Here is a 27,984-nt window from a genome sequence, read left to right on the forward strand (position 1 = left end):
TGCTTGCAGCTAGATGAAGGATGCTTCTTATACCACATCCTGGTTTCAGTCTATAAAGTGTCCCTTTAGAATGATGTTTATTCATATCCACTTATAAGTAAGTACAAGAAAAAGCAGTTTCTGCTGGCTTGACCTACAGCAGCTGGATAGGCCTTCTGCAAGCAGCTCACAGAAGGTATGGACTCAGAGGTGAGCAAGTGGCTATGAGCAAAATGTGTGTGTGTCATAATTCAAGATTGTCTGGAATCTCCAGGTATCACTGTAAACAGAGCATGGACAAACAGGACTGAGAAGTCAAGTTCAGAAGATGGGAGGCCACGGCAACTATAACAAAGCCACAAAAACAGGTGGGAAGGCTAGGAAGGAGACAGTCATGAGACGATTGAGATGACTGGCCTCTGATCAGTAGGCTGTAAAATGGTCCTGGTGCATTCTCTGCTCTGTTTATTGTTCTGGTGACAGAAATGACTTTAGTGCAGTGAGCCTGTTAGTCACTTCTTTCCTATGTTTCCTGGGGTTAAGAAAGAGACTAAAGAGAAGACTACATGTAGTCCTGTTTAATGTGGGTGAAATTGTTTAGCTGGTCTGTGCTACAGCTGATGTCTGCCTTCTGTAGAAGGACATTGTGCCCTTAATTTTAAGTGAGTTCTTTTTCTGAAAGAATTAAACAGCTGGCAGTCTGTTTAAAAGGAACATAATTTCCCTTTACATCATGTTTCAGCTGGCTGCAAATGCAATCCCACTCAATGGATATTTCCACTGTCGTACTGGAGGGGAGGGGGGAAAAAAACAACAGAACCCAAACCCATCTTGATTACTTTATGGAGATGTTTTGCTCATTTATAGTCATGAGCATAATTTCTTGAGGGCAATGAGCTATATGAACTGGTCACAGTCAGGTCTGAAAGTGGTAATGTAAATATCCACACCCATTTTTAATGGAAGCTACAAGAAACACATCTACAGTCCCAGATTTACAAAATGAAATGTAAACTTGGGTGTTTAGGCATGAGTTATTCCTGTTATGGAATGCTTCTATACAGTAAAAATTGTCTTTGTTTTTCTAACCTTAAATGTTGACGAAAACAACATTACAAATTTGATAGGTGGTACCACTAGAAGTTACTATACTCTTGCTGTAGCATCAGATGCTAGTCTGTGCCACAGTGAAAGTCCTGTAACGAACAAATTGTTCTTGCAGAGATGGGCACTGTGCAGTGCTTCGCCTATTCTGTCATAGGTCCAAATTGCAAAGAGCTGTGATGAAAATCTAGGTGCTGTTGACTGTTTGAATTGCAGTAACAAGCTGGAATGTGGCGTGTTTTTAAAATTATTTCACCCCTACACCAGTCAATAACTTTGTGTGTTTTTTTAATACAAAGTGATATTTTCACTGAATACTAGTAAGAATCTTAACCTGTAAGTTGAACGAAGTGGAAAAAATAGCAGTTGCCATCATCATGAAGCGTTTGTGGAGATCCTGCTGGGAAATTCCAGTCCTCTTCACTGTTACATGCTAGTTAGTATGTCATGAAGAGGACTTGCTGAATGACTGTGTTTCCAAACAACTGACTTCTGATGAAGCTTGAGCTAAAAGATGATGGAAAAATCTTGAACCATGGCCATTTTTTTTTTGAACAGAAAACTCTTAAGCAATATTGCAGCTCATTTACTGTGAGTTGAGGTGCAATATGTCTTGTTTGGCACATAAATAGGAAAAATTAATGAACAGTGGTTAGGCAAATGTGAAACGGCTACTCCCCTTCCTGCCTCTGCAGGTCTGGAGCATTGTTTCCGTTTCTACTGCTTCTAAAAAGCAATGCAAACCTGCAGTGCTTTTCCCAGTAAAAGCTGTTTCACTGTTTGTCGGGGAACGCTGGCAAAGGAAAGGCTGGATGAAGGGATATGGGGCTCAATAGCTTCGCTTCACAAAACTTTTTTTCACTTAAAACTTTTTTTTTTCTTTTCTCCTCCTTTAAGCAAGAACTCGCGTGCGTAAAAAGCCTCCACATGCACAGACCTGGCAACATTTTAACATGAGCAAGATCCAGGTAATGGTACACCTGTATCTGTGTCATGATAATGCCTCAGGCAGCAAGGAAGTCTTCAGGAACATAAAGAGCAGGGTGCTTTCTTTTATCCTTTAAGAGTCAAAAAAATGAAAGTTAATGAGAAAAAGAGTAAGGACAAGAAAATTGAATGCAATGCTGCTTTGATATCCATTTTTTTATATACATATATAAAAGGGGGTGCTGGGAGAAGGACAGCACGGAAGTAGTGACAAAGCACAGCAAGAAAACATGGTGATTTTGGGATAGGGGCGAGTGCAGAAATAAGAAGGGTTGTCGTGTTTTTCTTTTTTATACATGTATGGGCAACATAACTGTGAGAGCCAGCCTAGTAGATTCTCAGGAGAATGACATCGCAAACTTGGCATTTCTTGCACAGGAGAATCAAAAGCGAATTTGTCAGATTGAGACAGATAATAAGAAGCTGATGGAGCGCCTAGCTGCAATACAGCGAGGGACAGGGAGGCTACACTACTGGAATGAACACTTTCAAAGGAGGTAGCTGGTACTACCCTTTGTTCCAGGAGTAAGAAGGAAGGTTGTTGCATAATTTTTTGGGATGGCTCCACAGTTTACAAAAGTAGAACTGTCGCCATCAGCCCTTCACTTCCACTCATAATGGTTCTGAAAAGCTGCGCTGCCCCTGACAAAATTATAGCCATAGAAGGGCTCTTGTAGGAGTGCTTGATGAAACCTTTCAGCTTCGGAAGGAACCATTTTTAACACTAAAGCACTGAATTAGCACCTACTACTTGGCTGTACCTTCCTACCTCCTCTCCTGAAGAGAAATTCCTGCAAAGAGAGCTCTATTCTGCTGTTGGTTTAGAAACCAAAGCCTGTATCATTCACTGTCTGCTGCAGGATCCTTACAGACTTCTGCCTTCACTCCCTTCCTTTTACAAAACATTTTCCATCTCCCTTTCTCTCCCCCTTCCGAATTTGTGTTTGCAAATGTGTTCATTTTTGCTTACAGCTCAAATAGAGAAGCACAGAACAGGAAAATACTGACAATCACCGTGGAAAATCAGGGAATTTTGAAAAGGCTTCTTGAGTGTAAGCCTACCTATGATCAAAAGAAGTTTGAGACTGGGTGGCAGGCATGTATTCGATTATTATTTTTTTTTTTTTGTATAAATACTATTTTGTTATATCTTCAAACTAAATATATTGTGTATATTATATTCTAAATAATATTACATAATGTATAATGTGTTTTTACGATAGCTATTTAACTGTATATTGAAGTAGAGAAAACTATCTTAAAATCAAAGTAGTGAAGTGTTAGGTGCAAGCAGAGCATTTTCTAGAACAAAACTAAGATAGAAATCTGGGCTAAAGTGCTGAATGTATGAAAGAAAGCATGCACGGGCTTAGTGGCAATAGCCTTGCTGAAGTTGAATTTTGTTGCTATTTTATTCTGATATTCTCAATAAGCGTTACCGATATTTTAGTATAAAGAACAATTTGCTATTATATACATTCCAGATTAACATTGTTATATATGGATTTTTTCTTGTACATGCTTCTTTGAAAGTACATTAGTTTTCTAATTCTGAAAAAAATAAAATAAAAACAAGTTATAATTTACCTGTCAACAGAATTACTGGCCTTTCTCATTTTCTGAGAGGCTTAGATTTACAAGTGCAAGAAGTTGTGTCCCAGAAACATAAATGCTGAAGGCACGCTACTCAGGGTTGTGTTTTTTTTTTTTTTTTTTTTATTTGAGTGTTGTTTAATGTGCAGCTCTAACAACTTTGTTTTAAAAGTAAATTTGTGAGCCCATTCTGGACAACTCAATCACTGTAAATTTCTTGGACTGCCCATAGCTTTAGTCAAAGAAGTTGATGTAAACCCCGATGACCAAGTACCCTCCCTGTTCTCATGCTTCTGTCCTGTGATGTTTAAGTGATTCAACCAGGGCCCTGGATTTCATTTCCCTAACCACAATAGCAGCATTTCAGAAGGCCATGGCTCTGTGCTGGAGGTTGGGCTACATTAATTGTATTTTTTCCTGATTCCTCTCTGGCAATGACCATGGCTGTGATTATTCTATAAGACATGTTACATTCCAGATAAGCTTCGGGGGGTGGGGGTTAACTCACTGACTGTAATCAACAGCTACAGACAATTCATGTTTGGTGAAAACTGTCAGGCAGGTCCAGGCTTGCTTTAAAAGGTACTGTATTGCAAGCCCATTCTGCTGGCGTTCTGGGACTCCGAACCTGTGACAATTAAGGTAAAGATATCCTAACTCAAGTTCTCAGGTATGGCAATACCTAAAGCCTGTGCCCAACTTGGCCATACATAACTACTGACCCCTGAACTGAATAAGTAACACGTAGGTGACTTGACTATGAATGTTATTATTAATTGGTGTAAAAGAACTGGATGTGTAAGAGTAGGAAAAAATAACATTAATTATACTTCTATAAATTAGGTGTTTTTGTAACAATGCCTAATAAGACTTCATGATAAAACCTGTAATGTTTTTTTTTTCCTTTGGCAGACCACCAGACACTTTAAACAGACTACAAAATGCCGTATCTCCTCTCAAGTGAATTAGGTATACTGTTTTACACCTGGTTTCACTTTATAAAAACAATGCATGTATCGTAAGCTGAGTTTGAGGTATCGGGGTTCTAGACTGTGCACATCTCATAGTCACGTGAAATGTATATATTTTAAATTGTTATTTTAATCCTATTAGAAATTTGGCTGGAGATACGGATTATTTAAAACCAGCTGAGTATGTTTGAGCTCCTCACTGACTGAAATGTGCCCTGGATGTACACTACACAACTAATTTTAGAAAGGGAAACAGTTTTAAATACAGCCAGTATGGATGGAAAGCTGCCTGAAACCTTCAGGCACTGTAGCTGTTAGCCAAGGCTCATCCTTCAGTAACTACAAATCCTAACAGGAAATATGAAAGGTTACATTAATTTTAGGTGTGAGCAAGTAGGGAGAGGGAAAAATAGTTCAGTTTGCTTAAGTGCTTTGACTTAGGGTTTTTAGCACCACTTAAAAAACAGGACTTTGAATTACATTTTACATTCTGACTTTCTTTATAATCTCTTCTTTTTTTCCTCTCACTAATGGCAGGAACACATACCGGGCCTGGAAGGGACTCAGTGTTTTGTCTGAATTGGAATCTTGTCCTGGTAACAGCAGTCTGCTGCATGTACCCTTTTCCTAGGATTTTTAGAATAAATAAGAGCATCAAATGTGTTCTTTTTTCCTGCGAGAGAAGCTCATCTTAGCTGCCCGCAAGCTTTAGCATATACTTACATATTCTCTCACCATCATTTACTTTGAATCTAAAAAAGCCTTCCTTACATCAAAAAAATGAAGTATTTCTGACACTATCTCAAGTTAGTACCTCTATGACTATACATCAATATGGGGTATCTGCGCAGATTTCAAAAAAGATTATTCAACTCATAGTGAATATTTTAGTTTATATTTAATAGCAGTAGTATATCTTAACATCTTAAATTTTCAGTTAATGTAACTTCAACTGTACTTATGTATTTGCATTCTTTGCATATCTCACTATTAGACTATGTTAGATCATAAACTAAATTATTTACCACTAGTCCTTTGGAATATGCTAAGATGTTAGATAGTAACATTGCTTTAAGTGAATTCTGACCCTTTGTCTTACCTCTTTTTCTTTAAATTGTTCTCTAAACAAACTGATGTTTTGCAGACTGTAAAGAAAAGAAAAAACAACCAAGTGTAAGCTGCAATATAAATCTATGGTGAGATCAGTCTGCCTATTTGATACTTTCATAAGTCTACTTAGTTTGAGATGCTGTTACTTAAATAGTTTTTAAATATTACACTCAGTTTTTCACAGGATGAAGGTACATCTGTCACTAAATTTGCCAGTGCGCCTCTAATACATCACATTATCTTTGGTGGCTGTGCTGGGCCAAGACTGTAGCAACTTACTGGCAGAGCTGATGGGCCACCAGTGTGTGAAGGAATCCTTGTGCATTTGGCGAGAGGCCACAGGTCTGGCAGCATATCTACTCCGACAAGACAGAACAGATCTACCAGACTGTGAAAAGCACTATCCTTGCAGGATGATAGAGAGAAGTTGCCAGGGCACACAGGTTTGGAGATGGATGCACAACTTTTCTGGGCTGGAGTTAATGTAGATTCAGTGACAATGGTATGTAAGAAATGTGTTTTTAATAAGCAATGTTGTTAATTTTGCTGAATGCACTGGAACAAGAATAACATCATACTGTTAAGATTAAAAGAATAAGACTGGTGCACCAGAAGGTGGTGTTAAAGGGCACAGTACATAGGAAAGATCAGAACTCAATAGGCAATAGAAAACAGGAACAAGTTTCAGCTAACACACACCTGCACAATACCCACAAATTCATCAAATAATTAAAAGGCATAGACACTTCCAGAATAATCTTGCTGTGTTTTCTTGGTCTTGCCCACCTAAAAAAACCTATACAGGTTTCATATTCCTATCTCCTAAAACACCTGCAAAGCCCTCTAACAGTTAAGATTTCCTCTTAGGACTTGATGTTGACAACCACATGCTCTGGAAGCCTTTACCTGATTTCAAACAATGGTATTCATAAGTGCTGGAAGAATAATTATTCAGTGCTGTAGCTCACCTGCTTGGTACTTCGGCCTCCTCCTTTGAGCAGCCTTTTTAGAGCTGCTATGTTGCTGTCCATGTGGTACCCAAGTAGGTGGCATTTGCAAAGATACCTTGTAGAAAACAAGCTTCTTAAAGTCCTATTTTACATCGTTATGCAATTTTAATGTAGACTAAAGAAATGTCTCTGGTTTATGAGATCGATTAGTCACGCAGGTATATTTACAGGTTGCTTAACATTTGTCCTGTGTCATTAGGAAGAGACTGGGAAAAATGGGCATAAGCCATGGACGAGCATACTAAGTACTAACTCTGCAAGACAGCCAGAAGCACTGGGAAGTGTAGGCTGGGCTTAAAAACAAACAACCAAACAAAACAACCCACAACAACAAAACCACCCCATTTCTCAGCTGCTAACACATATACAATTTACATAGGTGATCTAGGTTTTTTGCCTGATTGGAAAGGATTTGCAACCAGTGATCTTAAGTGCAAGGAAGCCAGCTGAACTTTTAAGTAACTGACAGGGTATAAGCACTCTCCAAAGAATATTCCTTCCACCTACCTGAAGTAGCTTGTTCTGTAGGCAGATTTGTTCCTGGAAAAAGTACCTTGTTCAGATGTACCTTGCCACACAAAGCATCACCAAAGACTGAAACTTCCAGCTGGTTAATGACCTGGCATTGCTTAAATGCTCTGGAAGCATGGGACCCTCCGTGAATTTTTACCTTACAAAATGCAGTATTTACAGTCTAAAAGTTACTTCAGTCCATTTTACTCATCTGTTTAGGCTGAGTACGCACTTTTAAATGACAGCTGCTACTCAGGATTCCAATTCAAGAAGGCAGTGTCAGCTTCTGACTTTCATTTTTTTCCACAGTCTTTATGTATGACTTTCTAGATAGAATAGCTGTTTTGAACCAAATCTGACATATTTCCCTTCTCTAATCCATATATTTACAAGATACTTTTTATACAATTTTTCCTTTAAACAGATGATAGCAAGCTATGACCTAACCCAGTTGACTGGCACCCAAAAGGAATCTTTGTTTAGCTTCTCTAACACAGTTTTAAGCTGATTACATGCACTCTGGACATCTTCTTTCACCAGTATAGTGTCAATCAAATGGCCATAGTGCTCTTCAATGAATGCTGCTGAATTAATAATTTCCTGCTGTTCTTCATCCTGCTGATCAACACAAAAAGATAATACAAAATTTTCAGTAAGCCTCTTTAACTAATTATAAGCATTTTAAGTATACTAGCACACTAAATCATTACTTTGAAAGAAATCAAAAGAGCTGCTACCACTAGGAAAGGGTATGTAAAATCTTACAACTGAGATTATGGAGACATGCCACAGCTGGAATTTGGCAGGCTGTTTCAAAAATTCAAGACATGTTAGGGAGGGGGAAGAAACATGTTACAAGAGGGAAGTAAGACACTAACACAACATTTTACAAAATCAGAAGTGCTGCCTAACCTAACATCTGGAAATTGTACTCTTCTAAAGTTGAAAAGTAGTTTATCTGAATTCAGTAGCATCTTCCCAGGCTGCGCCCTTCAGTGATATACACAGCTCCACATGTAAGATGTGCTCTTATTAATTTATGTGCTCTCATTACTTATATAGTCAAGTTTTAGGGGAGTCCAAAACCTCATTTTAAAGTGCTGGATGTCCATAGGACCCACTTCGTGCCTAACTATGACGCTCACTGTCATGGAAGAGGTGCTCTTCCATACAATAGCCCAAATACCTCTTTCATATTTGAAAGGTAAAGTTAGAATACTTACGAAGGGCGTTGAGATTTCTTCTGACACTGGAGATCTGAGGACATTTTTTTTCTTTTCTGGAATGAGAGGCTTCACGAAGATAACATAAGGCTTAAATTCAGCAGTCCTCAAGTGTTTCACTGCCTGTGAACAGATATTTTTTGTCAATCCATATTGTATTTATTGCTGCATAGAATGCCAATGATCTGCTCAAGCTGGGTTCAACAATTTCACTTGTACACACTGTGACGTTAAGTCCTGTGCAGTATACGTCTGACCACTATAACCTCTTGCTCTTCAAGAGAAAAATTAACGTCAGTGCCGTGTAAGGTATTAAAAGAATATGTATGCTTCCTGGAGCACGGTCTAACTGCACACACACCTTGCTTTGCTCTGCAATTCCCAAAACAAAGACATAGCCATAAACATTGAGAAAAGGACAAAAAATTGGTTTGACAGACAAGTTACTGTTTGCTTCTTGTAACAGGCCAAACACTTATTTTAAACCTGGAATTTATCTGAGGTACTATTAGAAGTCTTTTCCTGACTTGTTGCAGGATCTGTATCAAAATTTCAAAGACAGATTAGCATGCTATACCTTGGTATGTATACTGGTTACAACTCTAGCAGTGTTTCAGTAGTAATAAGAAGGAACAAGAATAGAAAAAAAATCATCCATGCTGTAAACATGGACTGGGACTTCAGCAGGCTAGTACAGAAATGTGCACTTCTCCTACAGCAAGATAAAACCCCACAGTGAGCTGTATCATCTGGACATCTAGTAACTGTACACAGTTCCTTGCTTTCTGAAGAGCCCTATTCTGCTCAGCTAGCAGCCAGGCCACCTGTCAGAAACACACGCTCCAAGATCATCATTGCTCTCTGCAGAGCAAGTAGCCACAAACAGTGAACAACATTCGTTACTTAGGCTGACAGCCTAGTAAGAAATATTTGCTTTCCTTAAAATAAACTGCAGAACTTACTTCAGGTACCACATCCACCAAACAAACCTTCTTTTTGGCCATCACAGACCGGATTGCCTCAAGACTTGTGCCATACAGATTTTCTTTGTATTCTCCATGTTCCACAAATCTAAAAAGTTAATTTATTTTTTTTAAATACAGTCCAGAAAGAATATTTAACTTTCATCATTTGATAGTTGTTTCCCAAAGTCACAGTAGTCAAATACAGAGGAGGAGGGAAGTCAAGAAAAAAAGCATTTCTTTTTCCAATTATTTTTTTCCTTCTGGTTGCTTAGTAGCAAGTGTCTTCTTCACATGTCACTAATAGTGAATCAGCACTACTGACAGCAGGGGAAGAAGCTGCATTAATTCAGTTGACTGATGTTCAAGCCAAACAGAAGAAAGTTGTTTCTCACATTAAATCGAGCAAGGCCAGCAAGGAAATGGACTTAGATTCTTCTGGGATACTAGCCAAAATCTGCATTTCTAGGAAACATAATTCATCTTCCAGAAAGTCCTTTACATGCACAGATTTAGTCTATAACTCACTTTAAAGTGGAATTACAGATAAAATTCCTCAATGTTATCCTTCACATTAAACAGAGGATAAAGTAGGACCAACTAATTATCTGTTACTTTCACTAGATTCAGTTCTGACCAATCATATTACTTATGATACGCAGGCTTAAATTCTAACTTTTGGTCTTCCTACCACTCCTATGTTGCTTCTAAATCGTCTCTTACTAGATTTCTGGGTTCACACTAACAGTCCAAACCGAGTAAAAACCTTTACTGGAAAGTGGAACCGTTCTCAAACAGCTTCTCCAATTTTGCACCTGATTTTGGTATTCGTATTACATGAAATGTAATTGAACATGTTTTTAAAATACTGCTAATTATGTCAGTATTTTAAAATTAACTCACTTGTTTTGCTGCACATCTGTCTCAAATGATTGCTTAGAGACAAAATTGTATTCTACCCCCTCCTTCTCATGACTTTTCTTTGACCTGGTTGTATCTAGAAGAGAGAGGAAGCGAAACACAGGAGACAAGTCAGATTTTCCTACCCATTTACATTCCTTGAATTTATATTAAGACCAAAACTGTAATATTACTAGTTTGTAGACCAAGAATGATACATTTAGTAGAAAATCATTATAGGTAGACCACTTTTGCTTTACCTTTATTATTTCATCTCTACCTTTCCCTGACGTTCTTCCAATTGAACTGTTTCCTTTAAGCCTTCCTGCTACAGCTCAGTTGATTCCTTGCTAATGCAGGAGAAGAGCAGCTTGAGCTGTCAGCAGCAGGCTCAGAACGCTTCTTTTACTGTCAGCACCATTCCCACACTCCATTGAAACTTACACAATTATGTACATCCCTTGCTTTCGACATTGTTTCATTTAATATTTGTTATGAATGTAGGAGAAGCTTTGGTGATCATTCGAGAAATCTATACCTGGCATGGAAGTAATGTCTGGTCTTTTCTGTGTGCACATTTAGATTCAAGTAAAAATTACTCATGCAAGTTTTACTGCTAGCTGATTGAACACCTGCCTAACAGTCCTTTACCAACAATGCCCTTAATGTCATTTGTTTTGATTTCAACAGCGTCTTGTTCCTCTATCACTGCAACTGGCTTGTATGAACAGACTAGATACAGTAATAAACAATTCAAAACCTTGTAGGAGTTTTGACTTTTTTCCTGTGCACATATTAAACTACATTTAAAGAGAATAAAATAGAGCAATTATTATATTTTGAAGAAAAATCATCCTCTTTTAAACAAATATACTGAATACTGCATCGTTTTGGCTGAATCTTAAGATATTAGCTTTTCCACATAAGTTGCTTTTTTGCAGCTTACAATCTTATTTTTAGTTTCTGTATTCAATTTCTCTCTTTTTTTTTTTTTTTTAATGTGCCTTGAGAAAAATGCTATCTATTCATTTGGAAAAACACAGTTAAGAAAACAACTGAGTTGACAAAATTCCAGACTGCATATGCATCGAGTTATATAGTCATCTACTCAGCTATTAAAGGCAAGCATGGTTTATTACAATGAGGAAATAATTTCAACTACTTACGAAATATGCGTATAATCAACAATTGAAATACAAATTACCATTCATCAATGCAACGAGCTCTACACTATTAAACAGAATTTATGGGATAAAGTGGCAACACACAAACGTCAGTAAATTTTACTCACGTGGAACTGCAACACCATACTCCTGTGGGTTCTCTGACACAACCTTCTGCTTGAGCTCGTTTAATTTGGCCCCCAAGCAACCTAATAAAATAGAAATGACTTATAGATTTTTGTGGGGAATGAAATACCGTAAAAAGAATAAATTCTGTTTTACACAAACAATCTAATACAGGAGTGTTCTTGAAGAAACTTGTCCATGAGAGGCATCATGACCTGCCACATTTTACTTTGAAGAATATTATCAGGAACAAATTGAATCCTTGACAGCTTTTGGACAAACATTTGTTAGGTGGTAAATCAGAAAATCTGTAGTACTAGCAGTCAGTGTTACGTGATACGCTTGATTTTCTTCAGGAAACTGGCTAAGCAAAAAGCTGTTAAGCACACTGAATTACAATTACATGGAAAATTTTGATAGGTAATTCTCTCTAACATCCACCTCTTCATCATTGTTCTGACAGCGTAAGTTTGCATGTTTGAGTGAGAAGCAGACCCCAACACTGCAAGTGAATCAGAAAAATTACAAACAGTCTTGTGTCATTATTTCTTGAAGGATTTGGCGAGGTTTTTTTGTTTGTTTTGTGTTTTAAAGGATTGTCACTTAAGAGGTGATAACAAATACTGACCCAAAAATAGATATCTTAAAAAAAATTATAAAAAATTAAAATCTCTTGGAGTAGGCGTAAAAATGGGAAGAAGGAGGTATATTAAAAATTTGAACCAATTCTGTATCTTACCAATCAAAACAACCAGCCTCCGTTGATCGCCAGGCTGCTGCTGATATTTTGTGACTTCTTCGTACGTTAGGAACTCTGCTGCATCTGCCTGATCTGCTTGCTTTGTGTCATTCAGGTTGTTCTCCTTCTCTTTACGACTTAATCTAAAGCTCCTGCGTAAGCCAGCTGGAGAGGAAAAAACATAAGAAACACTAAAACCATGTCTTCATGTATCTAAACTTCCTAGCTTGTTCAGTTAGTAGCTACTGTCTTTGAATACGAGTTAGTCTCACAGGTTTTTTTTTAAGATCAAATCACTGCACGTATGCTAATGTCATCCATGACAAATCTGTGTATCAGGTAGAAAACCAAGCACCTTCACACAAAAATAATCTAGTTTATGAAATGTTTATGTATGTAGAATTAACTAATTTTTCTTTTTAATTGTTTGGGTTTTTTCTTACACGGAAGAGGAAGGGGATTTTGGTTTCTCACCTATGTAATGTCCATTGAAATATCCTTCACAGTCACAGTCCTCTGCAACAAAAGAAGGTGGGGAGGGCACAGGGAAGAGGAGGGAGAAAGAAGAGGAAGGAGATATCTTAAACAGTGCATTCTGTATGCATCTGGCTGGTTGGTGAGGAACGGAAAAATTTTATATCTGGCATTATATGCATACACTGTTTTCTAACACAAATATGAATGACACCCACACACACACAAAAGTATTTGCCTTACCTAGTATTTTCTATTAAAAACAACAACCTCTATGTCAATATTGCACAATACTATTGTATGTCTCGGTATTTACGGTCTCCAGAATTTATACCCTTCAGCTTTCATTATGTTTGATCAGTGCTGCTGTTAAAAAGTGCATTTTTCAGGCTAAGTAGAACAAGAAGATTCCACAAACACAGCTCTATTTTAATGAACAAATTTATACATGGATACGATTACATTGCTGCTTCTGACTTTTTCAAAGATACTTGGACTTGAAGAAGGGTAGTCAGAGATGACCAAAATAACTTCTCTAAATGTCTTCATTTTGATTAAGTTAAATTACCACTGTTGAGTTATTCTTTACTCAAATGGCAAAGATACCATGCTTTTTATCATACACATGCCAACACAAAAAATAATAATAATAATAATAAGCATGTTTAGGTTAAAAAAAATATAATAATAATGCCTCCCAACCCTACTATCTCCAAGGCCCCTAAATTATGAAAAATGAAAGCATGATACTTAGCTGCAAAACACTATACTGAAATCCTAAGATCAATAGTGAGCGCTCATAATTCCCAAATGAGGACAACCAGCTTTGGATTACCTAAAGCAATCCAAATTAAATTAGTTTAAGTAACATGTAAGAAAGAAACCGCTGTACGAACAAGCTATATCTACTACTCCCTTTGCTTGGGGGTTTACCAAACATTTTGGAAAATGAATTGCTTGTTTACATTCAGAGAGAAAATGAGTTAGGAGAGTACCCACCTTTATCAGAAGACTGATCATCTGCAGTTAGCATGAAAGATAGAGTTGATATGATTAAAAGACTGACATATAATTGTGTAGAATTAGAGGGCATGGTAAGGAAGGTTTTTCTGGTCTGATTTGTTTATCAGGTTTTTATATCTCAAAAAAAAAAAAAAAACCAACATGCAGTAATATATCCTTACCAATTGATCAAAGACCCTTATGCTAAAATTTAGCAGTAAAAAAATAATTTAGTATTAAAACCATTTACCTGCTTAATTGTCTCAAAAATGTCTGCCTAAGTAACAATCCTCATTACATGCCTCCTAACATTGAATGTAATGGAAACTAATACTGAAAAGCTTCAATCGAATGAATAATGCTATGTTATCATTAGGTTGAGCATCTTCACTCAGCATCCTAGCATAAGAGCATTTCTTCATGAGATATACCAGCATCATGGGTCAGAAGCTCGCTTCTGTCATTGAAGAGGGACACTTTCCAGATTCCTAATCTACGCGAGGGTGGCACTCCTAGCACGAAGTTGGGTTTCACACAATCACATGGCTCTCCCAGGTATCAGTAATAGCTGGGCAGAAGAGCAACAGTAACATTGTATTCTGGGATAATACAGAATGCTTCCTGCCTTTCATCACTATCAATTTCATCACAAGTGGCAGGTTTTGTGTGAATAATTCACTGACAGAGGCTTCAGAGCTGTAAACAAGAATCCTTTTAAAGCCTAAGACCATCTCTGTAACGCTAACAAATGGACCAGTAAAGCTGAACTCTTCCTGTAGCCTGAAACGCAGATGGTATTGACAGTTCAAATGGTTTTTATCCTCCTTAAAGCCCCAGTTTATTTTCATACGAGCTCAGTCATTTCACATACTAACGTATGAATTTTAAGTGTGCACTGGGTTATTTTTGCAGCTTTCAAGTTTCAAACTGTGGAAAGATGTGAACACTAACAAATTTTACAGCACTTAAAAAAACGTTTACAGACTCATGTTCTAGAGCAGAAAGAGACAGTCAGCCATGACCATTTTTTAAAACACCAGGCACCAGCAGCACTGAATAAAGCTCAAATCTAAATCCTCCCATGTGGCAGCTTATATTCATGCAAATCAATCAGTGACAGATTACACAAAACATATTCAAAAAGATCATTATTGAAATCAGAAAAAATTACTGCCAAGTCAGCATCAACTAAGACATCACTTAAGGAACAGAACAGACTTACATAATGGCTTCTTCACAATTTTGGGATTCTGCTGAGTGCCTATAGTTCTTCTGTAAGTCAGTCGTCTAAATAGAAAATAATTACAATTTAGCCATTTAAGTTCAGAATTATAAAGAGCTTATATGTTATACATATAGCACTGAAAATAAAGAACAAAATGGCACTTCTTGGAAAAAAAAAATGTCTCTGATTCAACATGTACAGTCCAGAGAAGATAAAACCAGCAATTTGGAGTAAGAATCACATAATAAGACCAGAGGCCAAAATCAGATTCCTTCTTAAATCTGTAAATCCCCTACTACTGTAAATATAAGACATTGGGTATGTTATTTCTTTAGAAGTTACATGTATCCTGCTGTGAAAACAGAGAACGCTTCTAGCTGCAGATGATATCTGGGTCTAAGCTACAGACACTCTTAGGAGCCAGATGAAATACCAGATACAATCTTTTTTTTTTAATAAAAACAAACAAACAAAAACAATTTAATGCATAAATTCAGAATTGTTAGAATAAATCAGTATTTCCTCATACTATGGAAGTACAAGTTTGCAAAATACAGTGTCTCTATTAGGCAAGAGGCTCAAGAGACTGATATTCCACGTTTCATTTCTAACATGTTTGTTTAGCAAGTGCTTCTGTCCTCATGCTACAAAGCATAAGCCAGCTACAAACTATCAAAAAAAAAAGCTAGGAAGTTTATTATATAATTGGAGAAGCCTTCTAGCACTTTCCTCTAAGCATCTGCTTTTCACCCTAGAATGATCCTGCCCTTCATTTCCTGTGAACAAAAGCAACATAAAAATGTGTGACACCATATGGTTAGTTAAAGAAAAATAAGGAAAAAAAAAAAAAAGCTTGTAATGTTCACTGACAAACCTTTCTTGGAACTGCTTTGAGGGGATCAAGCCTGCTCTGAGGTTTGTGTCTCCAACACGTTTTGCTTGCCACCACGTAGGATCATCTTGGCTTACAACTTCTAGGATGTGTCGCCTCTTAAACGGCAGACCAGCCTCTTGGCAGGGAATGGCTCTGTCTTCTTTGGGATTATAGCAGAAAAGGGCCCTCATAAACACCTTCAAAAGAAAGTAACACATCCTTTCTTCTTGTCCTATTTGGAATTTCGAACTACTGTTAGAAGGCACTCTCCTAGCACATCCTTAACTAGAAAACTATATGCTCACAACCTTTCCTTTATGCCTTGTGCTACTCAAAAATACTGAATCCTAGCAAGCTGCACCTGTATTTTGACTTACTCCCCTATGCAAAAAAATAAACTAACTTTCAAGCATCTACCCAGTCATTATGTATTGGCACTGTGGAACATGAGACTCAAGAGTCAAAGTCCCAAGTAAGCACATTTCACAGTCTACATAAGTACAAAATGCAACAAACAGGAAAAAATTAAGGGGAGAGAGAAAACAGTAAAGAGGGATTCAAGGCAAAGTAGCCTTATTATAAAGGCTGTCTTTAGAACGTTCCCTTAATGCATCCAAATCTACTATTCATCTTTTGATTTGCATCTTGCCACTACTTAACACATCAAAGCAGAACCACTTTTAAAAGTAATTTGAGACACTTCAAGGAAAAAATCATCAACTGAGAGCAGGGAAGCAGCAACAGAGGTTGACAGAGGAATCCTGGAAGGGACGAGTTGAACAGTACGTCGTTGCTGATCAAGGAGGCCAAATGAAGCACTCAGAGAGGTGTGCTGAAGTTTGCAATGGCCTAACGTGGTCAGATGATGAATGCAGCTCTGCTCATGGGTAGATCTGTTTTAACTCAAGTGAGTGGCAAAATGCCCAGAGATAACAGACAGATAAGAGTGGACGTGGTAAGAGGAGACTGGCGTGAACTGTGGCTTTAATTACGTGAACCAAACCAAGAGGGTAGATTTCAGAAATGCTATGAATGAGCATGTGCCAAGATAACGAAGACAGAAGTCATCTAAGTAATTATACCGAATAAGCTGGCACTATCTTTTACGTCAAGAAAGTGCCCTACTATCTTTTTAGTTAGATTATGGGTCTAATTCTGTGCTGCCCCTCACTGAATCGGCAGGAATCTTAGAAAATACTAGCATCCCTGTAAATGCAAGTATGAAAACTGTGCTTCAGTACTTCATCAAGTTGCGTACCTTGCTGTCTTTTAGACGATCTTCTTCTTTGACGGCTGGAATTATTTTTAATGTTATTGATCCCTGAGACTGAGCCTGAGAAAATGAGAAACATTTTTTTTTTTTTTTTTAAACTTTGAAAGCACAATAAGGACACAATGCAAACCATTCAATTTCCAATTTAGGAGTAAGTGCCTTTCTATTCTTCTCAGAACTTTAACAGGCAAAGCTAACCCACTATTTAACTTCATTACAGAGACTATCATGATGTTCCATGAATCTTCCAAAACAGCGTCTTCCCTATTGGAGACACACACGAACAGTAACTCCTTAGCTAGAACGCAGTAAAACGTGCATTAAAATTCCCTTATTTCCTTTCAGCAACCAAATTAATTTCTGGATTACAGTTCATACGTCATGAAAAACTTCTGTGGCTTTAAGTTTGATACTAACTTTCTAACTAACTTACTAAGTTTTTGCAGCCTAAACATTTTTGACGTGCTCCATTTAAAAATATTGTTGTTTTCCCAGATAGCAGCTCTTCTTGCTAACTGGTTAGGGTGCAAATATAGACACCTACATTCTTTCTAAGCATTTTTGCTAATAAATTTCACTTATTTGCTACAGTAAATTTAAAAGTGCTTCTAGGTGCTTGGAAATTTACAATAGGTTTATCTAATCTATTTTTAGATACATTCCTTTGTACGAGATGAACTGTGTCCCAGAGAAGCCTGTTGTTCTGTACAGATTAAAAAGCTATACAATCAGCTTGGATAAACATTTGTGGTTCTTCCTCAGAAATAAACCATGAAAAGGAAACAATTACAATGCAGGCATTTAAAACATGACAGATGAATACCATCCCAGGGTCCCCACAAATAAACTTTATACATTATGACAAAGGATGGGTTTGATTTCCCTCCCCTAATTTAAAAGGGGTCATTCTCCATATTCAGTATAATTTGGATCAAAATTAAAATCAGGTGATGGAACTGATGCCAGATACTTGTGTCTCTTAGGGCTGCTTTCTTCTTACTGCGTCACTAACCCCACTCAACACCAAGACAAGGGGGAACCAAGCCGCAAGAGGGGAGTCAGAGACGAGTAAGAGCTATGACACTTTCTGCAACACAACAGGCTGACCACAGATGTGGAGGTTTAGAAAGAGCTATCAGTATTTGTGGGTTAGAGAAGCTTGACGCACAAATTTGGCAATGCCTCAAGAAATCTGGTAATATGGAACAGACTGACAGCTGTAACGGACACACAGCTGACTTCCTTCTGGTTCCCAACATACCATATTATGAATAAACTGCTTCTGTATTAGGAACACACTTTTAATTTGCAATTTGCTTGTCATAAACAAAGCATGAAGGGGACTTTCTTGACAAAGCAACATGTAACTTTATATTTGTATCTTACTTGGTACCGATTCAGTTCCATGGAAGTTTCTGAAGTCAAAAGAAGAGGACTAAATAATCCACGGTGAGAAGAACAACTCTTATTGCAAAGACAAGCAGGGATTCCATCTTTTAGCTCTATACATACATCTTAAACTCATGGTTATATCTCATCATCTATTGTATTTACTAGATCACCCAATAGAAAAGATCTTGAAACAAAAATCAGTGCAGACCAAGATCTGACTTATTTCTTCTGGTCGTTTGTGAAGCACAGCAATACCATTGACTTCTCTCAGTTCATCTCCAACATGGACAAGACCTGACAAGACAAGTAAATTAAAGTAAGTCTACAGACTGGAAAGCACCACTCCTCTGATGTCTGACCTATGTTAATAGCACGTAACTCCCTTTCTTCCCCCCCCAGCTTAGTGGATTTCCTACTACTGCCAAGTGCTTCTGTTGGCAATGTGCTCTTCATCCACATGGCATTTTTTTTGACACACCACAGTCACATATGAGACCAATGTGGAGTCAGAGCACATGTGGCGAGACACTTTGGAAAAATCACTGTCTTTGTATTTGGATCAGCACTAAGAACGCAAAACAGGAATAGTTTCCTAAGAATGATCGCATCCTGTAAGGTTAGGAGACAAGCTGCCGACTACAAAGGCAGGAATAACATGGCTGTCAACTGACAAATCAACACCACATGGTCCCTGAAAGACTGTTGGACTTTTTTTAAAAAAAAAAAACAAAAACCACACAAGCCATGAAAAGGCCCTTACGAGTTTTAGGTTTGTTTACCCAGGAAAGTAAGAAATATTGCATTTGTATACAGTATAACTACTACTTAGTGACTTATAAGACTTTGTCAGAAAAGCAAACAGAAAACAACTCATGATACATTGAAAACACCAAGCATACCAAGATGTAAGATTAAAAGTAAAAAAAATATATCTCTTTTCTTCCCTTTCTTCTAAGGCTTAAACCTACCTCTCCCATCTCTGTTGGCATTTTTCCTAGTGGCTCTTTTAGACAAAAACGTATCTAATTAAAATAATAGATTACTGATGAAATACGGAAATGCTAAGCACACACTCTAGTCATTTCACATTACATTTATCAGATTATGCTAATATGAGAAATGGTAACAGTCAAGAAAAACGCTGTAATTAGCTAATATTTTTTCATCACAGTAATTCATTAATTTAGGGATTGTATTACCTGCGTATTAAAGAAGTGCATGAGGCTTGGACTCTATAAATCACATATAAGGCCAATTCAGTTTAATTTAATAAAGTCTGGATGAGCACCTTCTAGAAAACAAAAGGTCAAACTTTGCATGAATTAACCCTGTAGAATCTGAAAGCATGCTGAAGCCTATGCAGGGAAGCCTCTCCTGCCATTAGACACCTGAAATTCAGTTGTCAAGTGAGCTTACCACGTAGGCTCCCCTTACAGTCAATGGGAAAGAAAGGCAATTCCAGCAGTGGAAACCCATTCCAAGGCTTGTTGGGATGATTCATTCTCCAGCAACGTCCATCTCTCTCCACTGACTACACAGAGAGCCCACATAGTAGTTCAGACTTGACATCTAACAGTTGCCTACGGAGAGTTAGGCAAGTTGTATCTTTTTAACAAAATAGTCTACATATATTTAAAGAAACACCATCAGATTTAGCTAGAAGTTACTGCTCTAGGCATGTGTATATAGTGCATGTGTGTGTGCATAATTCTAGGAATTTTTAAACAGTTTACAAATGCTATTTTAAATCCCCCTTTCTTCAGAAATTTACCACTGCGATCAGCTGCACCACCTCTCATGATCCTTGCTACAATCACAGCCCCTGTATGCTCATCTCTTCTGATGGTAGCTCCCTGAAATAAAACATAACCCCCCCCAAAAAAGAAACCATCATAAGAAATTTCCTTAGGATACACTAAGCAACAAAATGACGTGTAAGCTAGTACGTCTTCTAAACTGGAATTCATTTCCATTATAGATTTTGTCTTCCTCCTTGACAATTTTCACCACTATTCAATTTTTGCTAGTGCCCATCTCAAATGATTGCAGGAAGACATGTGCACCCTCTTTTTCTGACCACTATGCTCAGTGTTTACCACACACCTACACATTATAGTCATGATCAGTCACTCAAGTGTGCAAAGCAATACCTTGCAATGAGCTTTCTCTATGTGTCTTCTGAATCTTTATACAATAGAGCCATCCCTTTTAAGCATAAAAGCAAGGAAAGCCAAGTATTAGGGTTTTTTTCATTTGTTTTTCCAAGCTCTGCTGGCAATATGAAACTTTAATCAGGAATCGAGTCCCTGTTTTCTTCTACTACCTACTGTCATGTACAGTTTCAAAAAGCACTTCAGCAGATCTCTTCCCCAGTGCAATTATTTTCTCTTAGGAAATCAATTCTTCCACTTCCATTTGTATAAATTAACATTATATCAATATTCTGTTTACGTATAGCTATCAAACATACTCCTACCACACATCACTGACATTCATGTAAATGAAGGTATTCATTTTACGTTAGCTACAAAAATAAAATAATTAATATGTATAAGCATAATTACTTCAACATATACTGCTTCCTCAGAGGTCATATTCCCTGCAAAGTTAAGGTATTCCCTGCAAAGTTAAGGTATTCCCTGCAAAGTTAAGGTATGAACACATATCTATAAAGTATCTCATACAAAATTGTGAAGGTGTGTTTACCAAAGTTTTCTTCTCGTGCTATTTTACTAGCTTCAGAACACTAATTTTTTTCAGACTCTTTCACCTACCTCCTCTGTACTTACAATAACTCTTTAGCACTACAGAATTTTATGACTAGACGTGGATTATCTTAAACGTACCAAGGGTTCTTTATTTTTCACTAGCCGAACAATTTTCACTGATTCTTCATCAAAATCATCGTCAAAGTTATCGGGAAGCGGTGGAAGGACTGGGTCAAAGTTCTTTTGTGCTACAGTGTCATGTACTACAAGCATTGCCTGTTTAAAGAAAGTAAGAAACAGTAATGTAATGGAGTATCACAGCTTTCCAGTTCTCATGTTTCAGACACTATGGCAAACTGAAAAACAAAAAAAATATACAAAAAAACCCACACCCCAAAAAGCTATCTTTGGGAAAATCCTACACAGAAGTCCTGTAGCATAAATAAGTGATTTCTTATTGGTCTTCTGGCTACAATACTGAAAAGGCCTGTATTTAGTGTTAAACTCTGCTCTTTTTACATTAATAAAAAGAAAGAAGAAGCTGTCAAAGCACTAATATACATGGTGGAAGAATACAGAGTGTCTCCTTTCCCTTCTCCTGGACTTTCAAAGGAACTCACTCACAGACCAACCCATGCTTTTCAATCCTATCTGTCAGTTACTCCTTTCATTTAGTCTACACACCTTTGCACTTGTCTCATTGTGTCTATTCACTTCAGAAAAAGAGGAAAGTCAGAGACTCTCTTACAGATTATCTTATCTACATCTTATCTTATCTACATCTTATCTTAATCTACAGATTATTTTATGCACCATGTAAATTACATGGTGGTATATGTCGATATATAAAGTAAGTCCAGGCATTAATACTGTGTCTTCTCAATCCCCTTCACATTCTAAAGCCTGTTGTAGGAAACCACAGTGGAACAGAACTACAGTTTGTAGGAGGCTTTTGATTTCTCTTACGGACTCTCCAATATAACTTTTCCTATACAGAATACTGTTGGGAGTTATGCAAAGGAATTCGACTAAGGTCTCCAGTGTATTTTTTTACCCTGAGATGTGGTGTTGACAACAGCTGAAGAAGCTCTTTTTCTTCGTTATTCACTGGTGCAGTCTGCAATTCTTCTATTACCTTTAAAATAAAAATGAGCAACTTGAAAATAAAAGGTGTCCATAATTCTAGACACTCGATGCAGAATTCACAAATGGTATGTGAAACAACACTCTTGTGTTTACGCTGTGATAAAGCAGTTTAACACTGTTTCTATAACCAGGCAGCATTATCTACATGCATCACACAACAGAAGTTTCCCTGTACTCCTACAAAGCCTGGATACCAAAATGCACCCTGGAGTCCCAATCCTTACAAACAAACAAGAGAGAAACAATGGAAGCATTTTTGCACTAGGCTGCTTAGGTAGGAGGATAGAGAAGGGGCAGGGAGGAGGAAGGTAGAAGCAGGGGAAGCAGGAGAGGTTTCCTTTCCCTGTGAAGAATTCTAGATAGGGAAGTCCTGTAGTCCTATGTAAAACTTCTCTCTTCTGATATTTAGATGATTATTTTGTACAATTTTGACAGGCAGCAGTGTCAAAACTTCTGGGGGGAGTGGTGGTATGCTGCAGGGTCAGATGGGGCAGTGGTGTCTCCTGGCTTTGTAAAGGGTGGAATTTGCCCTTTGCTATACTGTGGAAGGAAATAGGCACAAACTACTTGTAAAAAAGCTGTCAAAAGGTAGCATGATTTTCATTTTTTTCAGGCACGTGGCACATAACAAATCTAAGATACAGGGTTGCCCTGTGAACAGCAATGCAACCCGGACTGTAAAGGATTTATGTTCTTATAACTGAACTCCTACGTGGGATACTCTACCATCAAAAAGAACTGAATGCTTCTTCCTGCCTCTCCCTTAGGAAGACCATTAATAACAACCCTCTGCTCTACCTGTCTACATCTGCCTTCACTGGACATATAATGACCTGATATTTTTGAAGCTTTTTTTCCTCTGATCAATTATTAGTAAAACTTTCTAATAGACTTCCAAGAGAATCTGGGAAGAGAAGAATTACCTACACATAGAGCACAATTGCTTTCATTTGTTAGAAGAGTAGGCTTAAAGAGGAAGGGCGGAAAAAAGGAAGACAAGAATTTTTACTCACATCTTCAACTAATCCCGCTGCACTATGTAAAACAGGAGTTGGACTCTGCCTTTCATAATGACGGAGTTTTTCATGAATCTAAAAAAGATTACTCGAGTATATTACCACAGAGAGATACAAAAATTCCTAAATATACATGGAAGATTTTATGTATAACTTTTCTGAGACAAGCATCAGAAAAATATTCTCTCTTGAGGCCATTTTTTTGTCTAGGAGTTTTTGAGTTTTCTTTTTGCTAATCTTAGTTTCACAGACAACCAAAAGATCTGTTAGGACGTCAGCAGCGTAAGAGAAAAATGAAGGCATTTCACACTGCTTTTTAGCTATTGCCAAAACGCACGTGCAGTACCCAATCACATCAAGTAACCTATGAAGTGTTCTCAATCTAACTATCAACTAAACCCTAAGAATGGCACTTCCAATCTGATTCCAATTACACAATTCAACATGACCACCCAATACCAGGCAGAAATGGTTTTGTTTGAACAAAGTTTCTCGATTTTCATTCAATGTTCTTCATGTTTGTGCTCAAATAAATACATGCTTTGGTCAGAACAGAGTTGCAAAGCAAATGGTTGATAAATCAAGGGAACAGAGAATAAATAAACCTGTAAGTAAAATGTAAATTGGTAAGCTTTTACCTTCATCAGGTAGCTGAGACTCTTTTCACTGAAGACGTCCTTAAGGAATCCCATTTCCTCTTTATGATTTGAATCAGGTCTTAGCTGAGATGTCAAAAGAGCCAAAGTTTCATGTAAACCTAAGTTTAAATTCAAGACAGAACAGAACTTTTATAGATGGCATGTCTCACAGGACCTTCTATTACAGACTTAAATGTCAACTACATTTACTTGGGTACCATCTTGGTTATTATTAAGTTTGCACATAGATTTGTGCTTATCCTCCGCTCATTTTTAATGCTTCCTTCTTAAGCAGTAAACACAGCTTGAGATACAACATATATTAAGGCAAAAAATACTACTACAATATACTATTTAAAGCTATTACTCTTGAAGCTTTCCCCTTTAAGTAATTTCCCTTTGTTCCTGTAACAGCTGGCCCTCTAACAAACTCTGAGTTATTACAGCATCGCAGCAGACTCGCAAGGTGACTGAGCCACCTCCTTTGTTGCACAGCCACCAGCTCTGCTTCTCAAGGAACTTTTTTTTACAAGTGTTACCCTGCCATTTCTACCTCTGAGGCACCTTTTAGGAAGTCAGGTCTGACCAGAGGAGAAAAGGCCTGGTGCTGCGCTGAAAGCAAAGCTTGTGGCTAGTTTTCTAAGTGCTTAAACCGTCAATATCCCCATTTTGCAGTGTACAGAGGCAGACAAACATTAGTTTTTTCCTGGTGGACCATGGCTGATTTTAAAAAAATATAATAACAGGTGGCACAGCAAGCAGCAGAAACATAAGGGCTGATATTTAACAAGCATGCATAGGAGCCTGTGTTATACTGAGAGGTCCGAGTTTGTCCATAGGAGCCTGGTTACTAGCACACACTCATTCAGGGGCTCAAGAATTCTTATGAAACCAGGCATTTCCTGAAATCTTAATAACTTTGTTCAATTCCACCTTTTATACTCGACTGTCTTTGTATATTCTTTCATGTAACTCCCATGAAATCTAGTTGAACTGTCTTAATGCTATTTTATTTAACTGCAACATGAATTCATTTCCTCCGTGAAAAACATACGCCAAGTTTTCAGTCACCAGTCTGTTGAAAGCATGCAGATTAGTTACCTGAGTCTTCCGAAAGCACTGGCATGGCTTTGTTCTTAGTCTTAGCCACAAATGTTCAACTTAAATCAACACGATTGTTTCTTCTTTCTGGACTGCAACTCAGAGGCAGTCCTGAAATGAGCAAAGATAAAATCTAAGCTCGAGCACGTGAGAAAAATGAAAATCATGTAAAATTAGTAAACTCCTAGTACAACTTTTAAGCATTTGGTTTAACCTGAATCAGGCAGAGTCCTTTGGTTATTCTTCTACATATGCAATAACATGCAAGAATGTAAGATACTGTGTTATATAATAACTTTACAATATCTTGGATAGAGTTGATGCTGAAGAGAACAGATGCTTCCCTATTCTATTCTCAACTTTTAGAAAGCCTAAGTAATTCTCTGAAAAAGAAAAGAAAAAGCACAGTACAGAATGGATGTCTAAAAGCACTGATAAGCACCATATGCCCAGGAATAGACAGAGCATGCAGGAAGATGCCATCATGAGAAGATGTTCTGGCATTCCAATGCAGACTGTGCTATGATTAGATGCAACTCATTAAAGCCAGCGGGAGTGTCACTCCATCAGCCCTGGTCATGGGTACTAAGGATGCTGCAACAAATAAGGCTGACTCCTTTGCACAAAAAATTCCACTAGATGCTTTTATTGCGGATTTCTCTTGAGAGCAAATGACTTCAGAAATATTTCATTTCAAACTGCAAAATTGAATCTACACTTATAATCAATAGTCCAAGATAGAACATTTTGTGTCCTCCCTGGCATTTAAAATCTTGTTCGTGCTCATAAAATTAATCAAACTCATGCTTGCAGAAAAAGAAACAGCTGTAACAGCACATACACAAAAAGAAAGAGGGATACTTCACTCTTTACTGAATGCAATAAAGGACGTATATTGTGCTTTTATGTGCGTTCTCTAACTGGTGAGCTCACAGACAGCTGAAATTTCATTCTGATTTATGGATCATACCCCAGTGTGTAACACAGGCTGAACATTCATTTAATTAACTTTCAAGACTATTTCTATTACATATTGCTTTGAAGAAATATGCAAATTCCATCCTCTACTTGCCACTTCATGCCAGAAGAAATGTATACACAATTCATTCAATCCCCCTGGTTCATTTACTACTCCATTTAATTTGACACATATTTGAAATATTCTCTGATTATCAAGAGAACTTTAATCGCCCACTCTGCCTTTGTAAGAATGTATGCTTCCTGCAGTCAAACTTACTTAGCACCAAAACCAAAGTAAATCAAGTTATTTTCCAGACTCTTAGCCAAACAGCATCCTACCCGGCAATATGGAAAATACTTGTTTTAAGATCTCAAAAACCTGACAGCAAACTCAAGAGCACTAGTCTTAGATGAGTTAGGCACAGCAGTCAAAATGGTGGCTTCCCGTAGAGGCCTTTGCCATGCTCTGTAAAATCCACGTTAGACTCAGTTGCTTGGACTGAACATTCAGAAGACTGAAAAGTATTTCACGTTCAATAATTCATTGCTGGCATCCTCCTGTCAATACTCAGTGCTGGCTTCAAGGTACTAAATTCAGCCACGGGCACGTGACATTTTGCAAGGGGGGCTCAAAATCATTTATCTACCCCTCCATCCGTATAGTATGAATCTGCTCACGTATCCTTTTCATCTAAAATTACCTACTCTACACCACAATTCATTTTTTATGTGTGTCCTTGCCCAGCTGTTCCTCAGACAGAATGTTTGAGCCACCTCCCTTGCCCAGGAAGAGGCCTGTTGATATGTGGAAAGGGCTAAACACATGGATGCTGGACATGGGGTCAGAGATTAAACAGAGATGTAATATACTTCGTCGTGCCCCCATTACCTTAGAAAATAGACCTACTGCAGTTCACAGCCTACATAAATCATCTGTAACCCAGGTATATTGGTCAAAGCCTTCATAAAGCTTCCACAACCCAGATATATCACAGCGGTAAAAGAGCCCATTTCCGAAAGCAGTGACATTTTAACATCTTCCCAGAAATCACCCTAGTGATGATGAGGCCAGGACAGGCACCTGCACACTGAGAAGCTCGTAGCTGATGGCTACGACGTGGATTTTCTCTTCACCTTGCCTTTGTGCCCACCGAGTGTCAGGGGCTGACCGAACCAGCCTTTCAGCTGCCGCTTCGCCCGCCTCAGCGCTAGCGGAGGGACTGCTCCGGCGGCTGAGAGAAGCGGGGAGCCCTCTCAGGGGCTCTTCCACAGCGGCTCTGCGCTAACCCGAGGGCAGGCAGGCGGCCCGGCTGCCCCGGCATCGCTCCCCGGGGCTCCCAGGCACGGAGCGAGGCTGCTCCCGCACACCCACGGGGGGGGTTGCGGCGGTGCGGCTCCGGAGCCGCTTCCTCGGCCACGAAGCCGAGCTCTGCGACGGGCTCTGGGACCCCGTCTCCGCTTCCCGCAGCGCTCCGGCGGACTCGCTGCGAGCCCTCTCCTCTCAGGCGGAGCTCGCCCGAGGAACCCCGGTGGCTCCGCGCAGCGGAGGCCGCGTCAGAGCCCGGCCCGGCCCCAAAATGGCGCCGCCCCGCTCCCCTCAGCAGGCACCGAGCGGCGCTCCGGGAGCGGTGCTGCCGCCGGGCGACCGTTACCTGCGGCTGCGGGCCCGAGCCCGGGCCCGGAGCGGTGCTTGGCTGCCTGCCCGCCCCGGCGGAGCGGTTCCCCGGTGCCCGCCTCCCTGCAGCCCGCTGCGAGCCTCGCTCATGCGCCCCTAGAGCCGGTTACGCGCCGCCTC

General features: G+C 38.6%; 2 protein-coding genes across 2 annotated transcripts; one reads left to right on the forward strand and one right to left on the reverse strand.

The window, feature by feature from the left end:
* The first annotated feature begins 227 nt into the window (after nt 1–227).
* On the forward strand, nt 228–3,733 carry CFAP97D1 (CFAP97 domain containing 1). The gene is made up of 4 exons (XM_050715549.1): nt 228–347; nt 1,981–2,051; nt 2,449–2,567; nt 3,043–3,733. The coding sequence occupies exons 1-4, from the start codon at nt 308–310 to the stop codon at nt 3,254–3,256; spliced, it is 444 nt and encodes a 147-aa protein (XP_050571506.1). The 5' UTR covers nt 228–307; the 3' UTR covers nt 3,257–3,733.
* On the reverse strand, nt 296–27,984 carry MPP3 (MAGUK p55 scaffold protein 3). The gene is made up of 21 exons (XM_050715528.1): nt 27,842–27,984; nt 25,230–25,340; nt 24,129–24,247; nt 23,488–23,565; nt 22,383–22,463; nt 21,467–21,604; nt 20,392–20,473; nt 18,829–18,914; nt 17,214–17,288; nt 15,956–16,152; nt 15,079–15,143; nt 13,854–13,874; nt 12,855–12,896; nt 12,381–12,545; nt 11,644–11,724; nt 10,356–10,449; nt 9,453–9,561; nt 8,491–8,613; nt 6,713–7,885; nt 5,734–5,779; nt 296–2,141 (listed from the first exon to the last, which is right to left on the reverse strand). Exons 2-19 carry the CDS (start codon nt 25,252–25,254, stop codon nt 7,703–7,705), a joined length of 1,764 nt encoding a protein of 587 aa, XP_050571485.1. The 5' UTR covers nt 25,255–25,340; nt 27,842–27,984; the 3' UTR covers nt 296–2,141; nt 5,734–5,779; nt 6,713–7,702.

The sequence above is a fragment of the Cygnus atratus genome, chromosome 25, assembly GCF_013377495.2.
Source record: "Cygnus atratus isolate AKBS03 ecotype Queensland, Australia chromosome 25, CAtr_DNAZoo_HiC_assembly, whole genome shotgun sequence".
Lineage (NCBI taxonomy): Eukaryota > Metazoa > Chordata > Aves > Anseriformes > Anatidae > Cygnus > Cygnus atratus.